At 47.3% G+C, this 19,957-nt stretch overlaps 1 protein-coding gene across 1 annotated transcript; it reads left to right on the top strand.

The window, feature by feature from the left end:
• Positions 1 to 17,186: 17,186 nt before the first annotated feature.
• On the top strand, positions 17,187 to 18,898 carry LOC110487478 (tetraspanin-10-like). The gene is made up of 3 exons (XM_021559412.2): positions 17,187 to 17,276; positions 17,644 to 18,260; positions 18,592 to 18,898. Exons 1-3 carry the CDS (start codon positions 17,187 to 17,189, stop codon positions 18,896 to 18,898), a joined length of 1,014 nt encoding a protein of 337 aa, XP_021415087.2.
• The last annotated feature ends 1,059 nt before the right edge of the window (positions 18,899 to 19,957 follow it).

The raw sequence follows: 19,957 nt of genomic DNA, 5'->3' as shown, positions 1-19,957 counted from the left end.
TGTATATAACATCCACACTGCCCCGTACCGGTACCCCCTGTATATAACATCCACACTGCCTCGTACCGGTACCCCCTGTATATAACATCCACACTGCCCCGTACCGGTACCCCCTGTATATAACATCCACACTGCCTCGTACCGGTACCCCCTGTATATAACCTCCACACTGCCTCGTACCGGTACCCCCTGTATATAACATCCACACTGCCTCGTACCGGTACCCCCTGTATATAACATCCACACTGCCCCGTACCGGTACCCCCTGTATATAACATCCACACTGCCTCGTACCGGTACCCCCTGTATATAACATCCACACTGCCTCGTACCGGTACCCCCTGTATATAACATCCACACTGCCCCGTACCGGTACCCCCTGTATATAACATCCACACTGCCTCGTACCGGTACCCCCTGTATATAACATCCACACTGCCTCGTACCGGTACCCCCTGTATATAACATCCACACTGCCCCGTACCGGTACCCCCTGTATATAACATCCACACTGCCTCGTACCGGTACCCCCTGTATATAACATCCACACAACCTCGTACCGGTACCCCCTGTATATAACCTCCACACTGCCTCGTACCGGTACCCCCTGTATATAACCTCCACACTGCCTCGTACCGGTACCCCCTGTATATAACATCCACACTGCCTCGTACCGGTACCCCCTGTATATAACCTCCACACTGCCTCGTACCGGTACCCCCTGTATATAACCTCCACACTGCCTCGTACCGGTACCCCCTGTATATAACATCCACACTGCCTCGTACCGGTACCCCCTGTATATAACCTCCACACTGCCTCGTACCGGTACCCCCTGTATATAACATCCACACTGCCCCGTACCGGTACCCCCTGTATATAACATCCACACTGCCTCGTACCGGTACCCCCTGTATATAACCTCCACACTGCCTCGTACCGGTACCCCCTGTATATAACCTCCACACTGCCTCGTACCGGTACCCCCTGTATGAAACCTCCACACTGCCTCGTACCGGTACCCCCTGTATATAGCCTCCACACTGCCTCGTACCGGTACCCCCTGTATATAGCCTCCACATTGACTCTGTACCGGTACCCCCTGTATATAACCTCCACACTGCCTCGTACCGGTACCCCCTGTATATAACATCCACACTGCCTCGTACCGGTACCCCCTGTATATAGCCTCCACACTGCCTCGTACCGGTACCCCCTGTATATAACATCCACACTGCCTCGTACCGGTACCCCCTGTATATAACCTCCACACTGCCTCGTACCTGTACCCCCTGTATATAACATCCACACTACCCCGTACCGGTACCCCCTGTATATAACATCCACACTGCCTCGTACCGGTACCCCCTGTATATAACATCCACACTGCCTCGTACCGGTACCCCCTGTATATAACATCCACACTGCCCCGTACCGGTACCCCCTGTATATAACATCCACACTGCCCCGTACCGGTACCCCCTGTTTATAACATCCACACTGCCTCGTACCGGTACCCCCTGTATATAACATCCACACTGCCTCGTACCGGTACCCCCTGTATATAACATCCACACTGCCTCGTATCGGTACCCCTGTATATAACATCCACACTGCCTCGTACCGGTACCCCCTGTATATAACATCCACACTGCCTCGTACCGGTACCCCCTGTATATAACATCCACACTGCCTCGTACCGGTACCCCCTGTATATAACATCCACACTGCCCCGTACCGGTACCCCCTGTATATAACATCCACACTGCCTCGTACCGGTACCCCCTGTATATAACATCCACACTGCCTCGTACCGGTACCCCCTGTATATAACCTCCACACTGCCTCGTACCGGTACCCCCTGTATATAACCTCCACACTGCCTCGTACCGGTACCCCCTGTATATAACATCCACACTGCCTCGTACCGGTACCCCCTGTATATAACCTCCACACTGCCTCGTACCGGTACCCCCTGTATATAACCTCCACACTGCCTCGTACCGGTACCCCCTGTATATAACATCCACACTGCCTCGTACCGGTACCCCCTGTATATAACATCCACACTGCCCCGTACCGGTACCCCCTGTATATAACATCCACACTGCCTCGTACCGGTACCCCCTGTATATAACATCCACACTGCCTCGTACCGGTACCCCCTGTATATAACATCCACACTGCCTCGTACCGGTACCCCCTGTATATAACCTCCACACTGCCTCGTACCGGTACCCCCTGTATATAACATCCACACTGCCTCGTACCGGTACCCCCTGTATATAACATCCACACTGCCTCGTACCGGTACCCCCTGTATATAACATCCACACTGCCTCGTACTGGTACCCCCTGTATATAAAATCCACACTGCATATTACCGGTACACCCTGTATATAACATCCACACTGCCTCGTACTGGTACCCCCTGTATATAACATCCACACTGCCTCGTACTGGTACCCCCTGTATATAACATCCACACTGCCTCGTACCGGTACCCCCTGTATATAACATCCACACTGCCTCGTACTGGTACCCCCTGTATATAACCTCCACACTGCCTCGTACCGGTACCCCCTGTATATAACATCCACACTGCCTCGTACCGGTACCCCCTGTATATAACATCCACACTGCCCCGTACCGGTACCCCCTGTATATAACATCCACACTGCCCCGTACCGGTACCCCCTGTATATAACATCCACACTGCCTCGTACCGGTACCCCCTGTATATAACATCCACACTGCCTCGTACCGGTATCCCCTGTATATAACATCCACACTGCCCCGTACCGGTACCCCCTGTATATAACATCCACACTGCCTCGTACCGGTACCCCCTGTATATAACATCCACACTGCCCCGTACCGGTACCCCCTGTATATAACATCCACACTGCCTCGTACCGGTACCCCCTGTATATAACCTCCACACTGCCTCGTACCGGTACCCCCTGTATATAACATCCACACTGCCTCGTACCGGTACCCCCTGTATATAACATCCACACTGCCCCGTACCGGTACCCCCTGTATATAACATCCACACTGCCTCGTACCGGTACCCCCTGTATATAACATCCACACTGCCTCGTACCGGTACCCCCTGTATATAACATCCACACTGCCCCGTACCGGTACCCCCTGTATATAACATCCACACTGCCTCGTACCGGTACCCCCTGTATATAACATCCACACTGCCTCGTACCGGTACCCCCTGTATATAACATCCACACTGCCCCGTACCGGTACCCCCTGTATATAACATCCACACTGCCTCGTACCGGTACCCCCTGTATATAACATCCACACTGCCTCGTACCGGTACCCCCTGTATATAACCTCCACACTGCCTCGTACCGGTACCCCCTGTATATAACTTCCACACTGCCTCGTACCGGTACCCCCTGTATATAACATCCACACTGCCTCGTACCGGTACCCCCTGTATATAACCTCCACACTGCCTCGTACCGGTACCCCCTGTATATAACCTCCACACTGCCTCGTACCGGTACCCCCTGTATATAACATCCACACTGCCCCGTACCGGTACCCCCTGTATATAACATCCACACTGCCTCGTACCGGTACCCCCTGTATATAACATCCACACTGCCCCGTACCGGTACCCCCTGTATATAACATCCACACTGCCTCGTACCGGTACCCCCTGTATATAACCTCCACACTGCCTCGTACCGGTACCCCCTGTATATAACATCCACACTGCCTCGTACCGGTACCCCCTGTATATAACATCCACACTGCCCCGTACCGGTACCCCCTGTATATAACATCCACACTGCCTCGTACCGGTACCCCCTGTATATAACATCCACACTGCCTCGTACCGGTACCCCCTGTATATAACATCCACACTGCCCCGTACCGGTACCCCCTGTATATAACATCCACACTGCCTCGTACCGGTACCCCCTGTATATAACATCCACACTGCCTCGTACCGGTACCCCCTGTATATAACATCCACACTGCCCCGTACCGGTACCCCCTGTATATAACATCCACACTGCCTCGTACCGGTACCCCCTGTATATAACATCCACACAACCTCGTACCGGTACCCCCTGTATATAACCTCCACACTGCCTCGTACCGGTACCCCCTGTATATAACCTCCACACTGCCTCGTACCGGTACCCCCTGTATATAACATCCACACTGCCTCGAACCGGTACCCCCTGTATATAACATCCACACTGCCTCGTACCGGTACCCCCTGTATATAACCTCCACACTGCCTCGTACCGGTACCCCCTGTATATAACATCCACACTGCCTCGTACCGGTACCCCCTGTATATAACCTCCACACTGCCTCGTACCGGTACCCCCTGTATATAACATCCACACTGCCCCGTACCGGTACCCCCTGTATATAACATCCACACTGCCTCGTACCGGTACCCCCTGTATATAACCTCCACACTGCCTCGTACCGGTACCCCCTGTATATAACCTCCACACTGCCTCGTACCGGTACCCCCTGTATGAAACCTCCACACTGCCTCGTACCGGTACCCCCTGTATATAGCCTCCACACTGCCTCGTACCGGTACCCCCTGTATATAGCCTCCACATTGACTCTGTACCGGTACCCCCTGTATATAACCTCCACACTGCCTCGTACCGGTACCTCCTGTATATAACCTCCACACTGCCTCGTACCGGTACCCCCTGTATATAACATCCACACTGCCTCGTACCGGTACCCCCTGTATATAGCCTCCACACTGCCTCGTACCGGTACCCCCTGTATATAACATCCACACTGCCTCGTACCGGTACCCCCTGTATATAACCTCCACACTGCCTCGTACCTGTACCCCCTGTATATAACATCCACACTACCCCGTACCGGTACCCCCTGTATATAACATCCACACTGCCTCGTACCGGTACCCCCTGTATATAACATCCACACTGCCTCGTACCGGTACCCCCTGTATATAACATCCACACTGCCCCGTACCGGTACCCCCTGTATATAACATCCACACTGCCCCGTACCGGTACCCCCTGTATATAACATCCACACTGCCTCGTACCGGTACCCCCTGTATATAACATCCACACTGCCTCGTACCGGTACCCCCTGTATATAACATCCACACTGCCTCGTACCGGTACCCCCTGTATATAACATCCACACTGCCTCGTACCGGTACCCCCTGTATATAACCTCCACACTGCCTCGTACCGGTACCCCCTGTATATAACATCCACACTGCCTCGTACCGGTACCCCCTGTATATAACATCCACACTGCCTCGTACCGGTACCCCCTGTATATAACATCCACACTGCCTCGTACCGGTACCCCCTGTATATAACATCCACACTGCCTCGTACCGGTACCCCCTGTATATAACATCCACACTGCCTCGTACCGGTACCCCCTGTATATAACATCCACACTGCCTCGTACCGGTACCCCCTGTATATAACATCCACACTGCCTCGTACCGGTACCCCCTGTATATAACATCCACACTGCCTCGTACCGGTACCCCCTGTATATAACATCCACACTGCCTCGTACCGGTACCCCCTGTATATAACATCCACACTGCCTCGTACCGGTACCCCCTGTATATAACATCCACACTGCCTCGTACCGGTACCCCCTGTATATAACATCCACACTGCCTCGTACCGGTACCCCCTGTATATAGCCTCCACACTGCCTCGTACCGGTACCCCCTGTATATAACATCCACACTGCCTCGTACCGGTACCCCCTGTATATAACCTCCACACTGCCTCGTACCTGTACCCCCTGTATATAACATCCACACTGCCCCGTACCGGTACCCCCTGTATATAACATCCACACTGCCTCGTACCGGTACCCCCTGTATATAACATCCACACTGCCTCGTACCGGTACCCCCTGTATATAACATCCACACTGCCTCGTACCGGTACCCCCTGTATATAACATCCACACTGCCTCGTACCGGTACCCCCTGTATATAACATCCACACTGCCTCGTACCGGTACCCCCTGTATATAACATCCACACTGCCTCGTACCGGTACCCCCTGTATATAACATCCACACTGCCTCGTACCGGTACCCCCTGTATATAACATCCACACTGCCTCGTACCGGTACCCCCTGTATATAACATCCACACTGCCTCGTACCGGTACCCCCTGTATATAACATCCACACTGCCTCGTACCGGTACCCCCTGTATATAACATCCACACTGCCTCGTACCGGTACCCCCTGTATATAACATCCACACTGCCTCGTACCGGTACCCCCTGTATATAGCCTCCACACTGCCTCGTACCGGTACCCCCTGTATATAACATCCACACTGCCTCGTACCGGTACCCCCTGTATATAACCTCCACACTGCCTCGTACCTGTACCCCCTGTATATAACATCCACACTGCCCCGTACCGGTACCCCCTGTATATAACATCCACACTGCCTCGTACCGGTACCCCCTGTATATAACATCCACACTGCCTCGTACCGGTACCCCCTGTATATAACATCCACACTGCCCCGTACCGGTACCCCCTGTATATAACATCCACACTGCCCCGTACCGGTACCCCCTGTATATAACATCCACACTGCCTCGTACCGGTACCCCCTGTATATAACATCCACACTGCCTCGTACCGGTACCCCCTGTATATAACATCCACACTGCCTCGTACCGGTACCCCCTGTATATAACATCCACACTGCCTCGTACCGGTACCCCCTGTATATAACATCCACACTGCCTCGTACCGGTACCCCCTGTATATAACCTCCACACTGCCTCGTACCGGTACCCCCTGTATATAACATCCACACTGCCTCGTACCGGTACCCCCTGTATATAACATCCACACTGCCTCGTACCGGTACCCCCTGTATATAACATCCACACTGCCTCGTACCGGTACCCCCTGTATATAACATCCACACTGCCTCGTACCGGTACCCCCTGTATATAACATCCACACTGCCTCGTACCGGTACCCCCTGTATATAACATCCACACTGCCTCGTACTGGTACCCCCTGTATATAACATCCACACTGCCTCGTACCGGTACCCCCTGTATATAACATCCACACTGCCTCGTACCGGTACCCCCTGTATATAACATCCACACTGCCTCGTACCGGTACCCCCTGTATATAACATCCACACTGCCTCGTACCGGTACCCCCTGTATATAACATCCACACTGCCTCGTACCGGTACCCCCTGTATATAACATCCACACTGCCTCGTACCGGTACCCCCTGTATATAACATCCACACTGCCCCGTACCGGTACCCCCTGTATATAACATCCACACTGCCTCGTACCGGTACCCCCTGTATATAACCTCCACACTGCCTCGTACCGGTACCCCCTGTATATAACCTCCACACTGCCTCGTACCGGTACCCCCTGTATATAACATCCACACTGCCCCGTACCGGTACCCCCTGTATATAACATCCACACTGCCCCGTACCGGTACCCCCTGTATATAACATCCACACTGCCCCGTACCGGTACCCCCTGTATATAACCTCCACACTGCCCCGTACCGGTACCCCCTGTATATAACATCCACACTGCCCCGTACCGGTACCCCCTGTATATAACATCCACACTGCCCCGTACCGGTACCCCCTGTATATAACATCCACACTGCCCCGTACCGGTACCCCCTGTATATAACATCCACACTGCCTCGTACCGGTACCCCCTGTATATAACATCCACACTGCCCCGTACCGGTACCCCCTGTATATAACATCCACACTGCCTCGTACTGGTACCCCCTGTATATAACATCGTTATTGTTATGTTTTTGTGTTACATAATGTGTTTATGTTTTTGTGTTTTATAATGACATTTTTTTGGTATTTTTGTATTTTTTTCCCCAAATCTTTTTTTCAATATTTGTCTTAACTCTTCTTGACCTGCACTGTTGGTTAAGGGCTTCTAAGTGTGCATATCACAGTAAGGTCTACACTTGTTGTTGTTGTATTCGGTGCATGTAATAAATAAAGTTTGATTTGATTTACTACACAGGAAACAGTTTGTCAGCTACTGTAATCACCAATAGATTCATTCTCCAATATGATATTGTACAATCCTGTGTGTGTGTGTGTGTGTGTGTGTGTGTGTGTGTGTGTGTGTGTGTGTGTGTGTGTGTGTGTGTGTGTGTGTGTGTGTGTGTGTGTGTGTGTGTGTGTGTGTGTGTGTGTGTGTGTGTGTGTGTGTGTGTGGGATGGAGGGAGGGAGGGAGGGAGGGAGGGAGGGAGGGAGGGAGGGAGGGAGGGAGGGAGGGAGGGAGGGAGGGAGGGAGGGAGGGAGAAGAGTCCCTATACTATACTTTAGAAATCATTTTTCCCTCGTTCCCAAAGGTCCATTATAAAGAATAGACCACTAGATTGTTGGGTGTGTAAATAATTGAACGTTTTGTTTACAGTCAAATCAGGCATTCAAATATGTTCACATCGGAAGCATCTGAAGTCTAGACTGATTAAATGGTTCAGGTGTTGATGTTTTGAAATATTGCAAACCCTGCGGAAGAGTTGGACAGAGTAAGGAGACCTGTGGGAGCTGCTAATAGAAATCAGTATGGAGTAATGGAGTTGTTAATGTCCTCCTCATAGTACACACACACACACACACACACACACACACACACACACACACACACACACACACACACACACACACACACACACACACACACACACACACACTGCATGGCTTCTGGAGTCAGACAGGTTCCTTGCTGAGAAGTGATTAGCTGTTTAACATGTTCATATACAGTTGCTATAACAACACACACCAGTCAGCTAGGTAACATGTTCATATACAGCTGCTATAACAACACACACCAAAGTCAGCTGTTTACCATGTTCATATACAGTTGCTATAACAACACACACCAGTCAGCTATGTAACATGTTCATATACAGTTGCTATAACAACACACACCAAAGTTAGCCATTTCGACCGCTCTTGATAGCTGTTTGGACCCCTTCGTTCTATGGGTGGAAAAGTGTGTGACTGTGGTGGTCTCAGTGGAAACTCTCTGTCATTCACTGGCAAGTTGAGCCCGTAGTTCCAGTAGAATAATTGTCTTAATAGAGCAGAATGAATCTGGTCACTGTAACTCACGTTCACCTCAAATCATTTATGGTCAATTGGAGGGACAATCTGTTCCAGAGAGAGTATAATCTACGGATTTCATGACTCTAGGTGACTGGCCATGAGGAGGAAGGTGTTGAGTTGGCCAGCAGTCCCAGAACAGCAGAAAACATTTAAACACCTGGAAGATCTGCACATATTCCTCTCCTCAGTATATCTCCCTCTCTGCACTGACATATACTCTGAACCAAAACAAGATCCAAAGCAACAAGAAGATCCAAGACAAATAGAGGATGAGAGGACTGGGAGTAAAACTACAGGAGACCTGGACCTGAGACCTACCAGCTACCTACTGGGACATTTCTGGACCTGAGACCTACCAGCTACCTACTGGGACAAACCTGGACCTGAGACCTACCAGCTACCTACTGGGACAAACCTGGACCTGAGGTCTACCAGCTACCTACTGGGACAAACCTGGACCTGAGACTCACCAGCTACCTACTGGGACAGACCTGGTCCTGAGACCTACCATCTACCTACTGGGACAAACCTGGACCTGAGACCTACCATCTACCAGCTACCTACTGGATACAAACCTGGACCTGAGACCTACCATCTACCTACTGGGACAAACCTGGTCCTGAGACCTACCAGCTACCTACTGGAACAAACCTGGACCTGAGACCTACCATCTACCTACTGGGACAGACCTGGACCTAAGACCTACCATCTACCTACTGGGACATATCTGGACCTGAGGTCTACCAGCTACCTACTGGGACAAACCTGGACCTGAGACCTACCAGCTACCTACTGGGACAAACCTGGACCTGAGACCTACCATCTACCTACTGGGACAAACCTGGTCCTGAGACCTACCAGCTACCTACTGGGACAAACCTGGTCCTGAGACCTACCAGCTACCTACTGGATACAAACCTGGACCTGAGACCTACCATCTACCTACTGGGAGAAACCTGGACCTGAGACCTACCATCTACCTACTGGGATAAACTTGTACCTGAGACCTACCATCTACCTACTGGGACAAACCTGGACCTGAGACCTACCATCTACCTACTGGGATAAACTTGTACCTGAGACCTACCATCTACCTACTGGGACAAACCTGGACCTGAGACCTACCATCTACCTACTGGGACAAACCTGGACCTGAGACCTACCATCTACCTACTGGGACAAACCTGGACCTGAGACCTACCATCTACCTACTGGGACAAACCTGGACCTGAGACCTACAAGCTACCTACTGGGACAAACCTTGACCTGAGGTCTACCATCTACCTACTGGGACAAACCTGGCCTTGGAGCCTGGAGGTGTCAACTCTGAGGTGATGGATGACTGGATCTCAGAGATGGACTGTGGCACTTCAAATACAATGCTACTTACCCCTGATTGCGATATAAACATGCTTCTGAATACATTAAATATATTAATCCATTGCAGCCCTAGATTGGTGTTGTGGGATTGACCGTGTTAAAAATGTGTAACCACTGATTGACGGTGTTAACAATGTGTAACCACTGATTGACAGTGTTAACAATGTGTAACCACTGATTGACGGTGTTAACAATGTGTAACCACTGATTGACAGTGTTAACAATGTGTAACCACTGATTGACAGTGTTAGCAATGTGTAATTACTGATTGACAGTGTTAACAATGTGTAACCACTGATTGACAGTGTTAACAATGTGTAACCACTGATTGACAGTGTTAACAATGTGTAACCACTGATTGACAGTGTTAACAATGTGTAACCACTGGTTGACAGTGTTAACAATGTGTAACCACTGATTGACAGTGTTAACAATGTGTAACCACTGATTGACAGTGTTAACAATGTGTAACCACTGATTGACAGTGTTAACAATTTGTAACCACTGACTGACAGTGTTAACAATGTGTAACCACTGATTGACAGTGTTAACAATGTGTAACCACTGATTGACAGTGTTAACAATGTGTAACCACTGATTGACAGTGTTAACAATGTGTAACCACTGATTGACAGTGTTAACAATGTGTAACCACTGATTGACAGTGTTAACAATGTGTAACCACTGATTGACAGTGTTAACAATGTGTAACCACTGATTGACAGTGTTAACAATGTGTAACCACTGATTGACAGTGTTAACAATGTGTAACCACTGATTGACGGTGTTAACAATGTGTAACCACTGATTGACAGTGTTAACAATGTGTAACCACTGATTGACGGTGTTAACAATGTGTAACCACTGATTGACGGTGTTAACAATGTGTAACCACTGATTGACGGTGTTAACAATGTGTAACCACTGATTGACGGTGTTAACAATGTGTAACCACTGATTGACAGTGTTAACAATGTGTAACCACTGATTGACAGTGTTAACAATGTGTAACCACTGATTGACAGTGTTAACAATGTGTAACCACTGATTGACGGTGTTAACAATGTGTTATTACTTATTGACAGTGTTAACAATGTGTAACCACTGATTGACAGTGTTAACAATGTGTAACCACTGATTGACAGTGTTAACAATGTGTAACCACTGACTGACAGTGTTAACAACTTCCGGCGTGTTAACAACTTCCGGCGCCGGCAGAGATGTCCGCCTCGCTTCGCGTTCCTAGGAAACTATGCAGTTTTTTGTTTTTTTAAGTGTTATTTCTTACATTAGTACCCCAGGTCATCTTAGGTTTCATTACATACAGTCGAGAAGAACTACTGAATATAAGATCAGCGTCAACTCACCATCAGTACGACCAAGAATATGTTTTTCGCGACGCGGACCCTGTGTTCTGCCTTACAAACAGGACAACGGAGTGGATTCCATGCAGCGACCCAAAAAAACGACTCCGAAAGAGAGGGAAACGAGGCGGTCTTCTGGTCAGACTCCGGAGACGGGCACACCGTGCACCACTCCCTAGCATTCTTCTTGCCAATGTCCAGTCTCTTGACAACAAGGTTGATGAAATCCGAGCAAGGGTAGCATTCCAGAGGGACATCAGAGACTGTAACGTCCTTTGCTTCACTGAAACATGGCTCACTGGAGAGACTCTATCCGAAGCGGTGCAGCCAACGGGTTTCTCCACGCATCGCGCTGACAGAAACAAACATCTTTCTGGTAAGAAGAGGGGCGGGGGCGTATGCCTCATGGCCAACGTGACATGGTGTGATGAAAGAAACATACAGGAACTCAAATCCTTCTGTTCACCTGATTTAGAATTCCTCACAGAAAGCTAAGGTAACTGAGCTAAACGACTACCGCCCCGTAGCACTCACTTCCGTCATCATGAAGTGCTTTGAGAGACTAGTCAAGGACCATATTACCTCCACCCTACCTGACACCCTAGACCCACTCCAATTTGCTTACAGCCCAAATAGGTCCACAGACGATGCAATCTCAACCACACTGCACATTGCCCTAACCCATCTGGACAAGAGGAATACCTATGTGAGAATGCTGTTCATCGACTATAGCTTGGCATTCAACACCATAGTACCCTCCAAGCTCGTCATCAAGCTCGAGACCCTGGGTCTCGACCCCGCCCTGTGCAACTGGGTACTGGACTTCCTGACGGGCCACCCCCAGGTGGTGAGGGTAGGCAACAACATCTCCTCCCCGCTGATCCTCAACACTGGGGCCCCACAAGGGTGCGTTCTGAGCCCTCTCCTGTACTCCCTGTTCACCCACGACTGCGTGGCCACGCACGCCTCCAACTCAATCATCAAGTTTGCGGACGACACAACAGTGGTATGCTTGATTACAAACAACGACGAGACGGCCTACAGGGAGGAGGTGAGGGCCCTCGGAGTGTGGTGTCAGGAAAATAACCTTGCACTCAACGTCAACAAAACTAAGGAGATGATTGTGGACTTCAGGAAACAGCAGAGGGAACACCCCCCTATCCACATCGATGGAACAGTAGTGGAGAGGGTAGCAAGTTTTAAGTTCCTCGGCATACACATCACAGACAAACTGAATTGGTCCACTCACACAGACAGCATCGTGAAGAAGGCGCAGCAGCGCCTCTTCAACCTCAGGAGGCTGAAGAAATTCGGCTTGTCACCAAAAGCACTCACAAACTTCTACAGATGCACAATCGAGAGCATCCTGGCGGGCTGTATCACCGCCTGGTATGGCAACTGCACCGCCCTCAACCGTAAGGCTCTCCAGAGGGTAGTGAGGTCTGCACAACGCATCACCGGGGGCAAACTACCTGCCCTCCAGGACACCTACACCACCCGATGTCACAGGAAGGCCATAAAGATCATCAAGGACATCAACCACCCGAGCCACTGCCTGTTCACCCCGCTATCATCCAGAAGGCGAGGTCAGTACAGGTGCATCAAAGCTGGGACCGAGAGACTGAAAAACAGCTTCTATCTCAAGGCCATCAGACTGTTAAACAGCCACCACTAACACTGAGTGGCTGCTGCCAACACACTGACACTGACTCAACTCCAGCCACTTTAATAATGGGAATTGATGGGAAATGATGTAAATACATCACTAGCCACTTTAAACAATGCTACCTTATATAATGTTACTTACCCTACATTATTCATCTCATATGCATACGTATATACTGTACTCTATATAATCGACTGTATCCTTATGTAATACATGTATCACTAGCCACTTTAAACTATGCCACTTTGTTTACATACTCATCTCATTTGTACATACTGTACTCGATACCATCTACTGTATCTTGCCTATGCTGCTCTGTACCATCACTCATTCATATATCCTTATGTACATATTCTTTATCCCCTTACACTGTGTACAAGACAGTAGTTTTGGAATTGTTAGTTAGATTACTTGTTATTACTGCATTGTCGGAACTAGAAGCACAAGCATTTCGCTACACTCGCATTAACATCTGCTAACCATGTGTATGTGACAAATAAAATGTGATTTGATTTTTGATTTTAACAATGTGTTATTACTGATTGACAGTGTTAACAATGTGTAACCACTGACTGACAGTGTTAACAATGTGTTATTACTGATTGACAGTGTTAAAACCTCTTAAGTCTACCCCTTCCTTTTTCGAACATTCTGTTAAAAATCGCGCAACTTTTCAGCGTCCTGCTACTCATGCCAGGAATATAGTATATGCATAAGATTAGTATGTGTGGATAGAAAACACTCTGAAGTTTCTAAAACTGGTTAAATCACGGCTGTGACTATAACAGATCGTGTGTTTCATTGAAAAACGCAAGAAAAACTGCTCTCTGAAAGCTAAAAATAATTTCCATAAGTCACTTTCATGGGTTGTTAAAAGGGGACAAAATTTAATATCGACCTGCATGCAATTCATACAAATTCCACACGATGTCGCCATTGTCGTCATTTTCAATTGAATTTTTTGTTGGAAAATCCAACTATCTGGATTCCGTTTCTTCCGGTCTCCACCAGGATCTTTTCAATGTGGACATTGGCAGCCATTGATTTGCAGACGAGAAGCTATTGAATATACATCGCCCTGTAATCATTTTGATAGATTATAAACGTTTACTAATACCTAAAGTTGGATTACAAAAGGATTTCGAAGTGTTTTGTGAAAGTTTATCGTCGACTTTTTTAATTTAAAAAATGACGCAGCGTTTAAAAACGATGTTTTTTTCTGAATGACACAGCTTCCATAGAAAGCTATTTTGGGTATATATGGACCGATTTAAACGAAAAAAAGACCCAATAGTGATGTTTATGGGGCATATAGGAGTGCCAAGAAAGAAGCTCGTCAAAGGTAATGAATGTTTTATATTTTATTTCTGCGTTTTGTGTTGCGCCGGCTAAGCTATATCTTTGTTTACATCGCATTCAGGCATTTTGGGGTGTTGCATGCTATCAGATAATAGCTTCTCATGCTTTCGCCGAAAAGCATTTTAAAAATCTGACTTGTTGGCTAGGTTCACAACGAGTGTAGCTTTAATTCAATACCCTGCTTGTGAATTTTGATGCACGTTTGAGTTTTAACGAGTACATTTAGCATTTAGCGTAGCGCATTTGCATTTCCAGGTGTCTACTTGAGACATCTGCGTCTCAAGTAGAAGAAAGAAGTTAACAATGTGTAACCACTAATTGACAGTGTTCACAATGTGTAATTACTGATTGACAGTGTTAACAATGTGTAACCACTGATTGACAGTGTTCACAGAGATAAAGTAGATTTGTAAATACTGTGTTGTTGACTGACTGATTATTGAAGCAGAACAACAGAATACCTCTGAGCAACTCCCGTGGAGGCCATCTCCATTCACTACAAGCTGTTAGGTTAGCACTGCTGCCCCCTGCAGGTGATATGAAGAAAGTGTTACTTCAATTGTGCTACTGAAACTGATCACTATCAGTCCTCATACAGGCCAGGTGGAAGTTCATAGACTTCACAAAGAGCATCAAAATAATTACTTTCATACACTCTTATACTCTCTAGATCTCTATTATTCAGACAAGTTATCTTTTGGGACTGAGTCCATTATGACAGCCTCTGATAGTTTCATGTTTTTGGGGTGACAGGTAGCCTAGCGTTTAGAGCCAGTAACCAAAGGGTTGCTGGATCGAATCCCTGAGCTGACAAGGTAAAAATCTGTCGTTCTGCCCGTGAACAAGGCACTGTTCCCCGGTAGGCCGTAATCACAAATAAGAATGTGTTCTTAACTGGCTTGCCTAGTTAAATAAAGGTAAAGATTTTTTTAAATAACATAATTTCAAGAGGATTATTTTTAGTTATGGGCTGGCATATCAAACCATAAGAGATTCACTTTTACTGCCAAAGTGGATTTTTCTAGAGACAAGGTATTTAGAGGTATTTTACTGTGTAGAGAGAGAAATAGACAACATCACTGACCATACTGTGATAAAATAAAACCTTTCCTCCTCCTTACTCTACAGATCCTTAACGAGCTGGAATTGCTTTTTGTTGTGTCCAGGGGTGGAATTAAAAAAGTTATTCTGGAAACTCAGCACTGTAATATAAATAACCATGGGAACTCAACTAAAAAAATATACTAAAAATAATATTTAGTGTCTAAATGGGGCTTTGGGATATTGGTTTCCATGAGTTCCCTCCTGGTTGTGTCTAAAGTTTGCTATTGTTTTCACTTCATTCTTTTTGAATTAATTATATCTACCATAGAGACACTCATTGGCTGAAACACACAACATGCTCACAACATTCTCACAATTCTGTATTAGGATGAAATTCCACAGTCTCATCACATGGCTGTTGTGGATCAAAGTGGGATCTGTTCCCTGAGCATCTCTTCTTCCTGTAACACTCAGGAGAAGTTGGCCTGAGTAGACACTGATCTTGGGTCAGTTTGGCATTTTCCCCCACTAATGGTTAAGGTTAGGATTGGGGAGGGTAAGCTGATCTTAGATCTGTACCCAAGGGAAACTTCACCCTGGAGTGTAACAGTCATTGAGGCGTGATCTGATTACTTCTTAATCGCCTGCACTGTGACTCTCACATGATGCTGCTAGAATCCCTGGGAGCCCTGGACTATATTCATTAGGAACCAAACAAAAGCAACGGTCCAAAACAGGGAGTGTTCTACATGAATTTGACCAATAAGAAACTCTCGTTCTGCTACAAGTTATTTTTCCACAGTGTAGATGAATGAATACACTCTTCTGTCTGCTGGAGCCCTGAACTAACTACACACCCACCACACCACACTGCATAGAGCTCTACTGGCCTGGCTTCCACCACCTCAACTCTCTCCCTTTCTCCTCAGACAGTCTCCTCTCCTCTCCTCTCCTCTCCTCTCGCAAACGGACCGGAAGACGGGGAGAACCGCCTCTCACACACTGATTAGCTGAGGACAAGGGGAGAATCGTCCATCACACATTGATTCGTTGAGAGGACAGTGGAAGAATAGTTTCTGAGAGGACAGGAGAATAATATTTTCTGAAAGAACAAGGGAGGAATAGTTTCTGAGAGGACAGGAGAAGAATAGTTTCATTAGAGGACAGAGTGAGAACCGTTTCCTGGCAGCTAGGAAGATGAGGAGATTGCAGTCCATGAGATGGTTTAGTTTTCCCTGGTTGAGGAGAGAGACCTCACAGACTGAGACCAGCCCACTCATACCAAAGGTACAGTAACTGTATGTCTGTCTGACAACCTGCATGCTGTTAGTTATGTACTCACTGTACATACTATTGAATAGAGTTTACAGTCCCCTCAACGTTGCAAGCATAGACAAATAATTTAATAAAAGGACTTGCAACCTTTAACCCTGTCAATTTGACTGGAAAAGTAATGCGTAAACTCCAATGGCTACCAGTCCACCCGTTATGCAATTCTTGACTTGGATGGGGAGACCCATTCTATAGATTCTAATTCTATGGTTGCAAGTAGGCTAAACCTAAAGACAACGACCATTACAGACAGAACTTGATGAGTTGTTTTTGCCTCAGTGAAATCTCATTGTTTATTGTCTGTTCTCTTTCCTCTTTGAAGACAGACACAGATCGAGAGTTGTCAGGAGTCCTCCAGGGGACTGATGAGAGCAGCACAGAAGAACAGGCTCCAGAACCAGGACCGAATGATGGACCAGGGAACCAGGGTAGAACCAGGGAGGTAAAACCCAGAGCCCGTAGCAGGCCCTTCTCCCTGAGAGACTGCCTTCTCAAGTACCTCCTGTTCTTCAGCAACCTCCTCTTCACGGTGCTAGGCCTGGTGGTCCTGGCCCTGGGACTGTGGGGCCTCATCAACAAGGAATCCTTCGCTCAGGAGAAAATAGGACAGATCAGCACCGACCCCATGCTGGTGTTTGTGGTGCTGGGCTTGGTGCTGTCTATCCTCTGCCTGTCTGGCTGTGTGGGGGCTCTGAGAGAGAACTGCTGCCTGCTCCAGGTCTTCTCAGCCACCGTGCTGGTCCTGGTAGCAGCCCAGGTCCTAGCGGCCATTGTGGCCTACAGCCTGCAGGGACAGATAGAGGGATACCTGAGGTCAGGTATGCTGGCTGCCATGGTACGTTACCAGGATGACCTGGACCTGAGGTTCATCACAGATGAGATCCAGATAGGACTGCAGTGCTGCGGGGCCGACACCTACAGAGACTGGGAGGTCAACATGTGAGTGAGATGTGACTGACCAGACCATTGACATGATGACTTGCGATGACATGGTCCATTGACTGACACACAGCCTTGTGAACTGATGTCTGTCCATGTGGGTTGTTACTATCATTTTGATAGTTTTGTTAGTTATGAGCAGGTCTCTCTTGTAAAATAGAGTTCATCTCAGAGAATAACATGTATGAACAAAGATAAAATAAAATGTATAAAATATAAATCTGTCAAAGATGATATGTTACATAACTAGGGTTATTTATTTTATGTCACATAACATTATCCAAGCAGCCAATTGAATTGCTTCTCCCCTCCTATGTCCTCTTCATCCCAGGTACTATAACTGCTCTGCCCCGGGGGTGCTGTCCTGTGGGGTCCCTGCTACCTGCTGTGTGGACCCTCTGGAGAACGGCACGGTGTGGAACTCCCAGTGTGGAGTAAGATCCCAGCAGCTGGATGAGTTCTCTGCTCAGAGCGTCATCTTCCTGGGGGGCTGTCTGGGGGGCATGTCCCGCTGGATAGAGCAGCACACAGGCCTGATAGGAGCCGTGGGTATCGTCCTACTGGGGGTTCAGATCATCACTCTGTTCATCACCACACGACTGATGGATAACATCCAGTGCAGTAAAGCTACAAGTTAATAAGACCTAGTGGAGTAAAGCTACAAGTTAATAACATCTAGTGGAGTAAAGCTACATGATAACATCTAGTGGAGTAAAGCTACAAGATAATAACATCTAGTGGAGTAAAGCTACAAGTTAATAACATCTAGTGGAGTAAAGCTACAAGATAATAACATCTAGTGGAGTAAAGCTACAAGATAATAACATCTAGTGGAGTAAAGCTACAAGACAATAACATCCAGTGCAGTAAAGCTACATGATAACATCTAGTGGAGTAAAGCTACATGATAACATCTAGTGGAGTAAAGCTACAACATAATAACATCTAGTGGAGTAAAGCTACAAGATAATAACATCTAGTGGAGTAAAGCTACAAGTTAATAACATCTAGTGGAGTAAAGCTACAAGTTAATAACATCCAGTGCAGTAAAGCTACAAGATAATAACATCCAGTGCAGTAAAGCTACAAGTTAATAACATATAGTGGAGTAAAGCTACAAGATAATAACATCTAGTGGAGTAAAGCTACAAGTTAATAACATCCAGTGCAGTAAAGCTACAAGATAATAACATCCAGTGCAGTAAAGCTACAAGTTAATAACATATAGTGGAGTAAAGCTACAAGATAATAACATCTAGTGGAGTAAAGCTACAAGATAATAACATCTAGTGGAGTAAAGCTACAAGTTAATAACATCTAGTGGAGTAAAGCAACAAGATAATAACATCTAGTGGATTAAAGCTAAAAGATAATCACATATAGTGGAGTAAAGCTACATGATAACATCCATGATGCTAGCTGGACTCTTATTATCACTATGGACAAAAACTGTAACCATGGAAATATATTATGATTATTATACTGTAAATGTATTGGCTATCGTGTTAGTGAAACCCTACAATGTATTGGCTAGTGTGTTAGTGGAACACTACAATGTATTGGCTAGCGCGTGTGTTGTAATAGTGCAATAGAGCAGTGTTCAGTTAGGATTCAGTTAGGATTCAGTTAGGAATTCAGTTAGGATTCAGTTAGGATTCAGTTAGGAATTCAGTTAGAATTCAGTTAGGATTCAGTTA

Source organism: Oncorhynchus mykiss, chromosome 13, assembly GCF_013265735.2.
Source record: "Oncorhynchus mykiss isolate Arlee chromosome 13, USDA_OmykA_1.1, whole genome shotgun sequence".
In the NCBI taxonomy this organism is placed as follows: domain Eukaryota; kingdom Metazoa; phylum Chordata; class Actinopteri; order Salmoniformes; family Salmonidae; genus Oncorhynchus; species Oncorhynchus mykiss.
This window is presented reverse-complemented; position numbering and strand designations above follow the sequence as displayed.

What these genes read in the sequence shown, in the direction of transcription:
- LOC110487478 (XM_021559412.2), top strand. Translation starts at nt 17,187, where the DNA reads ATGAGGAGATTGCAGTCCATGAGATGGTTTAGTTTTCCCTGGTTGAGG. An exon ending in CCAGCCCACTCATACCAAAG is followed by an intron (nt 17,277 to 17,643) that starts GTACAGTAACTG and finishes TCCTCTTTGAAG; the next exon opens with ACAGACACAGATCGAGAGTT. An exon ending in AGAGACTGGGAGGTCAACAT is followed by an intron (nt 18,261 to 18,591) that starts GTGAGTGAGATG and finishes TCTTCATCCCAG; the next exon opens with GTACTATAACTGCTCTGCCC.